The sequence below is a fragment of the Elgaria multicarinata genome, chromosome 8 (genome assembly GCF_023053635.1).
Source record: "Elgaria multicarinata webbii isolate HBS135686 ecotype San Diego chromosome 8, rElgMul1.1.pri, whole genome shotgun sequence".
Lineage (NCBI taxonomy): Eukaryota > Metazoa > Chordata > Lepidosauria > Squamata > Anguidae > Elgaria > Elgaria multicarinata.
Genome location: NC_086178.1, coordinates 7,874,057 through 7,884,863, shown reverse-complemented (window position 1 = coordinate 7,884,863; position 10,807 = coordinate 7,874,057). Strand labels below are relative to the sequence as shown.

Sequence of the window (10,807 nt, the reverse complement as noted above, 5' to 3'; positions counted from 1 at the left end):
TCAGCTCATTGCATAAGCTGCACAGGGACCAGCAGCCACGAGGTTTTAGATAGCTGAAGCTTACTATGCGTGAGGAACTATTGCAATCACTGATGCTTCAGTACGGAGCTGGGATTTCCAAGTTCCCCACAAACTAGTTTCGGATTAATCATATTCCTTGATCGCATGAAACCCCTTTCCCCACAACTGAAAAGGGTGTCCGACTCAAGAGAACCCGGTCCAGGCAAGCTTAGAAAATGCTAAGGTAGAACTTAAGAATGGCAACTAAGTGTAGAATGTTGGATTGGAATACAATATAGTCAGACCTTTCAACTGTGGAGAATTATGAAAGGGACTTTCCTGTGGCAGCTTTAACAATAACTGAGAGCCCTTGAGAGCCAGTGTGGTATAGTGGCTAAAGTGTTGGACTGGAAGTCGGGAGATCCGGGTTCTAGTCCCCACTCGGCCATGGAAACCCACTGGGTGACTTTGGGCCAGTCACGGACTCTCAGCCCAACCCACCTCACAGGGTTGTTGTTGTGAGGATAAAATGGAGCCGAGGAGGATTATGTATGCCGCCTTGGGTTCCTTGGAGGAAAAAAGGCGGGATATAAATGCAATAATGAATAAATAATAAAATAAACTTGACTGAGAATACCTTGTCAGTGCTGGGCAACAGAGAGAGACACATTACTCCACTGCACGCAGAATCAATAGCTTTTTTTAATCTGCAGGTGTGATGTCGTCTTCTTCATCCCACAACAAAGGAAAAGTAGTAGGGAAACGTAGGGAGAAGTTCTCAGTCTTTAGGGAGGCAGCATTTGGTGAGTCGGAATTGCCAGGTCACGCCCAGGCAGAAGGATCCATGGCCTCTGGATTTGTACTTCCATGCTGCCCTAACAGCCATATTGGTTTGAACCTTTACGCCACAGCTGGGCAACTGCAGGAGATTCAAGGGCCATTTTTGCCCATGGGACTCACTCTCCTCCCACAGGCCACACTATACTGGGAGGGGAGAGAACAGGGTTTTTTTATCACCAATCCAAGCCACCCCACTAAAACAGACAAACTTAAGCTTGTTTGCAAGCTAAATTTGTCCTTTCTTTTTAAAGTTACCTTTTCGGGTGCATTAGGGGAGTTAGCACTCCCTAACATCAAAATGGACCAATTTGGTTTGCAATCAAGCTAAATTTGTCTGTTATCAGTGCTACTGAGTCCTATTTTATATATTAAAAAAAAACTTTCAGAGTGCATCTGGGGGCAGAGGGTTCACCACCCCTGCTTTATTCAGATGTCATTTACTTTATCAGAGGAACTTGAATTCTGTTCTACGCAAAACTCCATGACAAATAAATGGTGGGAAATTCCTCTTTCCCACCACATCCAATCACCCCCTGTTATGACAGGGGTGAGTTGTGTCTATTCCCCCAAGGCTAGAGCAAGGCCCAACACACCTGGGCTGTCCTTTATGCGAGTGTGCGCTCCACCCACCCAGGAACACTTCCCAGCAACTTCTGCACCAAAAATTCCACAGCAGTCATGCGGGGATTCCTTAGCAAATAAGCTTCTTGCACTTTAACTAAGGTCCTTGATACTGATGGAGCAGATTGTCTTATAAGAAAGCAAAAGCATGTATTTGGGGCACGTTAAGAGGATGTGGTTGGGGGGAACAATGCTTTACCTGTGATGAGACACGGAATAATGGGCTCAAGTTAAAGGAAGCCAGATTCCGGCTGGACATCAGGAAAAACTTCCTGACTGTTAGAGCAGTATGACAATGGAACCAGTTACCTAGGGAGGTTGTGGGCTCTCCCACACTGGAGGCCTTCAAGAGGCAGCTGGACAACCATCTGTCAGGGATGCTTTAGGGTGGATTCCTGCATTGAGCAGGGGGTTGGACTCGATGGCCTTGTAGGTCCCTTCCAACTCTGCTATTCTGATTCTATGATTCTATGATCAACGCATGCTAGATGGAACAAATGCTGAGAAGCAGCGCGTGGACAATGACCGATAGGCTATGCTGTTTTAGACATGCTAATAGTTGCTAAGCAGGAACTTCTAACCAATGAGCTTTTAGCTTAAGAGATAAGCCCGAGCTGTGATCCTTTGTCTTCACAGCTGTTGTGAATTAACACTTTCTGGCAGGTGTTCGGAACAAATTCTCTGATTATTGAGTCCACCTCAACAGTACATGGAGAATAATATGAGTGATAGGTGCTGAGGCGGGCATCAGATGTTGTCTTGGGTGCCAATGGTACCAAGTCTTTGGCTGTCCCAACATAGGTTTGCAGCTGAAGTGTTTCAAGGTCAGCACCACGTTTTGATTATTAACAGCAGGTTGCTATCTGGCAATCACATGCAGGTGCAGAGTATGTTGCTTTCGCCCCTTCCTTGTTTTTAGGGTAAAAGATGAGGCGACTGGAATCAGGTCACACCTCTGGGCCCAGGCCTCCTTCATTAAGAGTACCACTCACAAACCACCTGGTTCTACATACTTTTATTGGATTTAGAACTGGACAAATCACAAGTGTACAAAATGGGAGGACCACACGATCAGAAGCAGAGGATTGTGGGTTGCAGCAGCATTTCTATTGACCCAAAGCTTTTGGTAGAAGAAAGCATGAGCTGATTAGGCAAAAGAAGGAGGGGGGAGGAGAATGTAGAAGAGGAATGATTTACTGGCCAATTCTAAATTAGGGGGCAAATCCTGTAGATCGCATTGATGATGTCAGACTGTCCTCACGGGTCTGTCACGGGGGAGGGGGGGAGAGGAGGTGCTGGCTTTGTCAGCTGTTTTCAGTGCTCCGAGGACCTTTGCCCTCCAAGGCTTTGAAATGTTGTGCTACCGCCACCCCCCAACCCAGCAAGGAAGAGATGCCAACCCTCAGCCTTTTTGGTCACAAACCTTCCCAGAGCAGGACTCCATCCCAACGACACTGCGGAGGAGAACGAAGAGGGCGGGCAGCGGAGGGCGAACGGAGAGCCCCACCTCTTGCTGCACAGCAACAATCACAACAGCCACAGCAAGTACGGGAGCCAGAATTAACTCAAGGTTTGTCCAGTCTATGGTTTTCAGGCCTATTCTACGAGTACATATGCACAAGAACTTCCCAAAATACTAGGATATGATGCAAGTAGTGATAACGGAAGAGAAAGGGGGGGGGGGTTATCACATGGTGGATGTTCCCTAGAATGAGCACAAAGGGGGTTGGTAGTGCGGCTGGCCCTTTTACACCCTGGGACAGAAGCAAGACGTGAGCCGGGCTCGTGAGCCGCTTGACTTCAGCCGCCAACTCCAGCAGTAACTGAAACCGGAGCAGGCACCAGTGTCCTTCTTCCAGAGTGGAGCTGCAGAAGTCTAGCTTCCAGCCTCTGTACGGAGGAGGGACCAGAGACGCTCTTCAATTGTACTTTGAGACCAAGGGAGGCTGGGGAGGAGGGAGCCAGCTGGCTGCGCAGGGCTAGCACCTCGTCTCGTAGATGCCACTCCGGCCAATGTACCTCACCCATTTGATCACGTCGTGGTCACTGTAGTTCAGCTTTGGCTCGAAGACCTTCAGGTAGCGCACCTTCAGCCCGGAGGGCGCAAACGGGACCTGCACAAAACAGGGAACCAGGATGGGGAGGGGAACTGAGCGACTCTGCGGCTACGTCAGTGGGAATAAAAGCCACCCCATAGCAGCAGCCTCCCACCACCTCAGCACCTTTGGAAGATCTGCCTCCTCGAGACAGAAGGTCCTCCACCTCCCTCTTTTTGAAAAGGTGCATCCCAGAAAGAAAGCTTCTGCCCCTTGCCCCATTATTTCTGCAATGATGCTGCAAATCCGCTTCTCCTGCCTCACCTGGCGTGGAGTTGGGATCATCCTAATTGGCCAAGCAGCCACTTAAGAAGAACTGGGAGCTCCTACCTCAAAGTTCATGGAGATGGGTGGCCGAGCCCACTTCTTCTTGTCGTTGGTAGGGAGCAGTTCTATCTCTGCACTGATCTGGGACTCCTTCATGCCAGCCATGCGCTTAATTCTAAGGAATTAAAAGAGAACGGGGAAGCTATTCGCTAAAGCCAGCTCAAGTATTCTAACTACACCCAGCTCAGCCTGGAGGCAGCTCAAGACCTGCCAGTGCTAACAGGCACCCAGTGCTCATGTTGAGCAACAGCTGCCAAGATTAAGAGAAGGTTCACTTACTTCCAGACAATGGCATTCTCGCTGGCCTTGTATTTTGCCTTCCCTTTCATGCAAATGACTTGTACTCCACTAGTGTTCAGAGGCGTTGGGATTCGCACCTGGAAGACAAAAGGGTCTGAATCCCATTTGGCTGCTTCTGCCAGCAAGGTTGAGTGTAAGGAAGGAAAGCTCACCACTGGCCTGTCAGTGAATCCCGGCAAGAACCAGAAAGCAAAAGCTTTCTTTCAAAACCAGAAAGCAAAAGCTATCCAGGAAAAGGAGAGAAAAATCATTTTGGCAAAGGGTTCAACACCGCCGCCCTAGATGAGGGAGGTCCTCTTGAGAGTCATAATGCAACTTTTCTTATGGGTCACCAACAGCACGTAGAGGGGCCAGGTGACGTTGCACTCCGTGGTGAAATGCTTGCTAAGAAGCTCTAGCCACAGTCAGCCACTAGCAGTGCCACACTGCTCCAGAGAGTGGCCTTTGTCAATGCTTGGGTTACACCCAGAGACAATTAAAGACAGCTCTGAGCCTGGGAAAGCCAAGAGGTTTGCAACTGACCCGGGAAGCAGCTGTTACCTGGTACCAAGAGGGCACGCAGGGCCAGCAGCCTCCCCTCACCCCCATGTACTTTTCACAGCCTGCCAAGATGGAAATGCTGTGTCTACTTCCACAGTTGAAGTGTTGAGGGAAGAGAACGCTGGCACTGGGCTGAAAGCAACATGCTTGACTGATTTTATACAATATTTATATAAATAAAGCCTGCTGCCAAGTCCTGAATTCCTGGGATGCCCTTGCCACACTTACCTCTATCTTCTGAGCCAAGAGGGAAGGTTTGAAGTTGGATTTGATCACCACCTTCACCTCTAGCTTGGTGCGGCCCACCTCCCGGACCAGGGGGATCACGCGGAAAGGCAGGATGATGTCCTTAGTGGTTCGGTACCTGGAGAAGAAGAACGAATATCCTTTAGTGGATGGAGAGGAGAGCAGGCCAGGGTTTGGGCCACTAGATGGCGATAAAGAGATGCATTTCTTCCCAATGTGATTTGACCTACGGTGGCTGCAATGCCATCAACAACTCCACTCCTGTTCCCTAAGAAATTTCCTTAGACTCTTTGTACCTGTCATAGCCAGACGCCTATCCTGCAAAACTTGTACCTTCACGCAATTGAAGAGGGCTGTCCATTTGTATGTACATGCAATTTATAGCATATGTTGTGTTCTCCTTGTATGGTTGCGCCTATTTACCGTCACGACTTTGAAAAGATCAATCCAAGCCGGAGATTCCATGCACCAGTTTATAGGAAGCGAGTTGCCCACCGAATATGTACTAGGCTTGAAACCGCTGTGAGAGATGTCCAACATCCTGAAGATGTGCTTTGGCCTTAAAGTCCAGCATTTTGGAAGGCCAGCATCTTACTTTTGGTTTGGTGTCCAGCATCCTTCCCCAACCTGATGCCTCCAGGTGTGTTGGGACTAAAACTCCCATAATTCCCAGAGTGTGACCAATGCTGGCTGGGAATTATGGGAGTTGTAATCCAGCACATCTGAAGAGCACCATGTTGGGGAAAGCTGCTGTACAGTATATCCAAACTAGCTCATTACTTTCAGAGCGGCAACTGTTCTCCTGGAAGCAGCCTTTCCCATGGCCCTACAGCAGGGAAGAGCGACTTGGGCCCTCCAGGTGTTTTAGCCTACAATTCCCATGATCCCTTACCACTGGCTATGTTGGCCAGGGCTAATGGGAGTTGTAGGCCAAACCTTCGACAGGGCCACAAGTTGCCCACCCATGACTTACAGGGATGTGACCTCGACCTTCAAGGTCATTTTGAGCGGCACGCGCCCACATCTTTGTCATCCTAGGTACCCCTGACCTGGCATGGGCGCCTGCTTCAAACCTGCCAATGGTTGGCCAGCCAAAGCAGGATTCAGATCAGCTTCCCCACAGATGCCTTAGCTGAACCTCCGCCTTGAATAAACACCCACCCCCGCGACGGAGACACACATGGTCTGGCCCACTATGAGTGAGTGAGCGCAGAATGCTTCCGTCTGGCATGAGAAGACCACTATAGTTTCCCTACCGCAGTTGAGGCTGGGGGCCCTGCAGCCACCTCTTTCCAGCCGCCATACCTCATCAGTTCAAACTCTCCATCTGGGGGTATGAAGCTGATGCTCCTCTCCGAGTCAAACTTGCTGAGCCTCACGCACTGGTGGAAGGTGCAGTCATCAATGGCAATCGACTGCTTCCCGCTACAGCACAGGGAGCAGAAGGAGAAGCACAATCAGCAGCAGTCGCCAGCTTGTGTTTGCAGGAGGGTGGGCAAGGGCAGCAGGGTTCAGGCTCCCAAACTTCCTGACTGTTAGAGCAGTACGACAATAGAACCAGTGACCTCGGGAGGTGGTGGGCTCTCCCACACTGGAGGCCTTCAAGAGGCAGCTGGACAACCGTCTGTCAGGGATGCTTTAGGGTGGATTCCTGCATTGAGCAGGGGGTTGGACTCAATGGCCTTGTAGGCCCCTTCCAACTCTGCTATTCTATGGTTCTACTCTACGGAGAGCACTTTGCCCTCACAGGCGGAATCATGAAACAGAGGCAGGGAGGAGGGCAAACCAGAGGCCTGGCACTACTGGAGCTGACAGATTCCCTCACAGCCACCTAACAAAACCCAAGGAATAGGCTCCTTTTCTGCAGCCCACCAGAGGGCATCACACCTTCCATATCTTCCATTTGGCAGACTGGAGTTCCGTCAGCCCTGCCCAAGCAGACCTTTCCTTATAGCACTCTTGGGTTAGGGTGGAGGAATAACACAGGCCCTTTGTTCAGACTCCTCAGCAGACTCAAAGCCAGCGGTTTCTCCTTTCTTCTCTGACTTCTGCATTTTTACTGTTACGTTTATAACCTCCCTCTTCCCCCCGCCCTCTTCCAAGGAACCCAAGGGGGCTTACACGGTCCTGCTCCTGTCCACTTTGATCCTCACAACAACAACCCTGCGAGATAGGTTAGGCTGAGAAGCAGTGCCCGGCCCAGAGTCACTCAATGAGCTTCATGGCCAAGGGAGGACCAGAACTCGGATCTCCCGAGTCCCAGTCTGACACTCTTAAACCACACTGTCTCTTCACCACACGACATCCCGTCACACTGGTACATGCATTTCCAGGTACCAACGTGGACATAGGGGGGTCAGAAGACCTAGGAGATGCCAATATTTGCCACTGGGCTTTGGGAGCACTTACAGCATCCAGTTAGATTATACTTCTCTTCATCCATGCTGAGAGAGGAAGGGTTTTTTTTCCCCCTCTGCAGCTTCTGATAGAGGGAAAACTCCAGGAACAAACCAACACCAGGAACAAACCAACCTCATTGCCACGCTTTGCAAGCACAAGTGTTGAATGGTAGCAAGCGAATGACTCAGATATGGAAGTCATTCGAGGAGAGTGTGCTGGAGTACAGAAGGGTGGCTGAGCTACAGGGTACAGGAGGGAGTGCCCAAGACACAGGATGGGCGTAGGGAAGCAGCTTGCTTCACACGTACATGGTTCAGGCTCTGTTTCAAGGACATGCGGTCTGGATAGCCTGACGTTCGATTTTGCCAAATCGTCTGGTAAAGGCTTGACTTAGTCACGGTCTCTTGCATCCAACAAGGAGAAAGCACTTCTGCGCTATGGGGAGGATCTCTCCTTCTAAATACAAGCCATCTGCCATCTGTGCATGGAAATGACTCCTCTAAAAACGGAGCCTGCAGCGCAGGGGTCCCCAACCCCCAGGCCACAGACCGGTACCGGTCCGTGGCCTGTTAAGAACCGGGCCACGAAGGTGAGCTGCTTTCACCCAGCCCCACCCCCCACCCCCAGCGTACCTGGGCGCAGGGCGCCATCTCGCCTGCCCAGCCGAAGCAAAGCCAGGATGCTGGGGTGGGGGGTGGGCAGCTTCGGAACGGCGCATCGAGCCGGAAGCCGCTCTGGGAGAGCGACTTCTGGGCGCGCCGTTCCGAAGCCGCCCGCCCCAGCGTCCTGGCTTCGCCTCGGCTGGGCGCCCACCCAGCCGAAGTAAAGGCAGGACGCTGGAGTGGGGCGGGGGGGGGGGGCTTCCCGAAACCATCCGCTCAACCCACCCACCCACCAGTCCGTGGAAAAATTGTCTTCCACGAAACCGGTCCCTGGTGCCAAAAAAGTTGGGGACCGCTGCTGTAGCGCAATATGATAGCGGCAGGGGAGCAGAGTTTTCAGTAATAAGCAGACACAACTAGTAGTTTGGACGTAAAGCCTAAGGGTTCTCAGAATGGAGTTTGGGAGAAAGAGAGCCGGTCCAGAGCCCAAGGACTTGGCTCGGCTGCTTTCCAGCACCAGTTAATGCTCACCTTTCCATTAAGCTCTTCTAGTGGGCTTTCCACTCTTGTTTCTGAACCCTGAAGGACATCTTACCCAGCGTCATCTCACTACTGATCTAATGCAAGAAGCCAACTACAGCCTTTGCCAGGAGCAGCAATCCCCACCTGAAGCCCTTATGAACCTTGCCCAGCTCACTCAGGCATGTATGACCCTGGGCCAGTGGGATGGGAGAGCAACACTTCAGCGGGCTTTGTGCCCGGGAACAAGCAAGTGGCAGCTCAGCCTTCAACCACAGGCAGGACCTGTGTGGAAGTGTCTAAAGATGGCGGCACATGCACAAAGTCACACAAAGCAAAAAGATGGGAAAGGGGTGAGGAGTGCGTGCACACAGCAGTAAGCAGGTTATCTACCTTCCTGTTTCACTGGAGTCAGCAGAACACAAAAGAAAAAAAGAAAAGAAATCAGTAGCGAAAGTGGTTAAGAGGGAGAAAGGAGGGCTACAGAGCCAGCCTGCACCAGCCCAGGTGATTCATTTCAAAGGAGGGAATTTCCAAGACCACAGACTGTACTATACCCGAACTGAAACTGGCAAGGGGAAGGAAGGAGAGGCGGACAAATGCTGGTGGCAGTACCATTCCCCTCTAACCCATAGTTCCTCAGATGGGTATTATGGTGGTACATGACCAGTTTAGGAGTGAGGAAAAGGGAAGTCGCTTGAGGGGTCTTTTCCTTTCCAGGCTCAGAGCCTATAAAGAACTAGTCTAAGAGTGCTCCCTCATTGGGGCTGTTTGCACAACCTGACAGCCTACCGTGGGTTATTTAACCCATGGTGAGGCTGCAGCACATGCGGGCGCCATTTTGAATATGCAGCTCCCACTCGGGGATTGCTATGGCGTGCAAACCCTCGCGTAACCCACTCTCACCAGGTTTGCATAACATGACAACTCCCAAGCAGAAGCTGGGAGCGCAACGTGGCGCCAGCAGGCACCGCAGCTCGGCCGGTCGTCCGAACTCGGCCATTGACAAGGCTAACAACAGATGAGCGTTGAGTGCCACTGGAACGGAGCTTTGCTTGGAGCCTAGATGGGATCAAGGTTTCCCTACGGTACTTTCTGAACCAGAGACCAGTCATCTAGCTTACCGGGAAAGAGTTCTAAGTAAAAGCGTTTCCTGCCTTAGCTGGAGAGCAAAGAAAAAAAGGGAACCAAAGGAAAAAAAATCCCACAACCTTTAGGACAGCTACAGCATCTTCCCCAACGAGAAGGGAGCAAGACAGAAGTTGCCAGCAGTCACACACAGTCCAGCAGCGCCACCTGTGGTCTCCGGCCCCTCCCCCCTTACCTTTTCCCTGTTTCATCTGCTGTCCCTTTGCCTTGTTTCTCAATTACAATCTTGTCATTCATGCCAAACTTGCACTCTGGCATCCCGCTCAGGTAGCTCTTCATCACCACCCTGCCAGAGACATGGGCGCTCAGTACCTGACCTGGAAGGAAGGAAGAAGAAATAACCGTAGCAGAACGGGGTGGGAGACGGAGAGGCGGGTACCCTGAACTCTTCCCTCAAATCCACTGGAGTCAGAAGAACCCACTTTTGCTGCACTCACCTTGGGGTGACATCAGCAAGTTCACACTCTCCAGCACGTCCAGGAAGAGTTCGTTGCGGCGGTATTTGATCCCTTCACGCCTCCAACCAATCTGACCAGTCACCTGGCTAGTAATCTGAGACTGCTCTTCCTTAGTCTGAAGGACACAGAGGGACGGAGAACACAACACTCTTAGGACATCAAGATGTCGTGGCAATTCCACCAGCAACAGAAAGTTATTCTGCACCGCAAGCAAGTCGATGCTACTACAATCCATGTATTCCATCGACTATACAGAGGGCCGGGGGATGCGTCGGTGTGAGGTACATTAGTCACCTCCACTAGGGACCTTGCATGAAGAGACCCTTAAAGGCCCCAACTGGAGCAGGAACGTGCCCTGATTGGTGGGGGGGGGGGGGGACACAAGCTTTCTGGGGGCTCCAGAAAGTGCACAGAGTCCCCGGGCCACGCCATTCAGGCCCTGATTGGCGGGGGATGGGGACACGTGCTTTCCGGGGCCTCCCAAAAGTATGCAATTCCCCCAGCGTGCTAACGGTGTGCTGGGGGAACTGCGCACTTTCCGGAGGCCCCGAACTTGCGCATTGCCAAGTGCTCAGTCATAGAATCATAGAATAGTAGAGTTGGAAGGGGCCTAAAGGCCATCGAGTCCAACCCCCTGCACAATGCCGGAATAAACCCAGAACAGGGCCAGCCAAGCAGTGCTCAACGAACTCGTGGGCGGGCGTCCCGT

General features: G+C 51.5%; 1 protein-coding gene across 1 annotated transcript in view; it reads right to left on the bottom strand.

The window, feature by feature from the left end:
* Positions 1-2,460: 2,460 nt before the first annotated feature.
* Positions 2,461-10,807, bottom strand: part of AP2M1 (adaptor related protein complex 2 subunit mu 1) — a 39,597-nt gene continuing 31,250 nt past the window's right edge. Inside the window, exons 5-11 of the mRNA XM_063131816.1 lie at positions 10,078-10,213; positions 9,816-9,957; positions 6,276-6,395; positions 4,953-5,088; positions 4,164-4,261; positions 3,888-3,999; positions 2,461-3,575 (exon numbers count right to left, since the gene is read on the bottom strand). Coding sequence (XP_062987886.1) covers positions 3,441-3,575; positions 3,888-3,999; positions 4,164-4,261; positions 4,953-5,088; positions 6,276-6,395; positions 9,816-9,957; positions 10,078-10,213 — 879 coding nt within the window. The 3' untranslated portion in view covers positions 2,461-3,440. The remainder of the gene's footprint in view (positions 3,576-3,887; positions 4,000-4,163; positions 4,262-4,952; positions 5,089-6,275; positions 6,396-9,815; positions 9,958-10,077; positions 10,214-10,807) is intronic.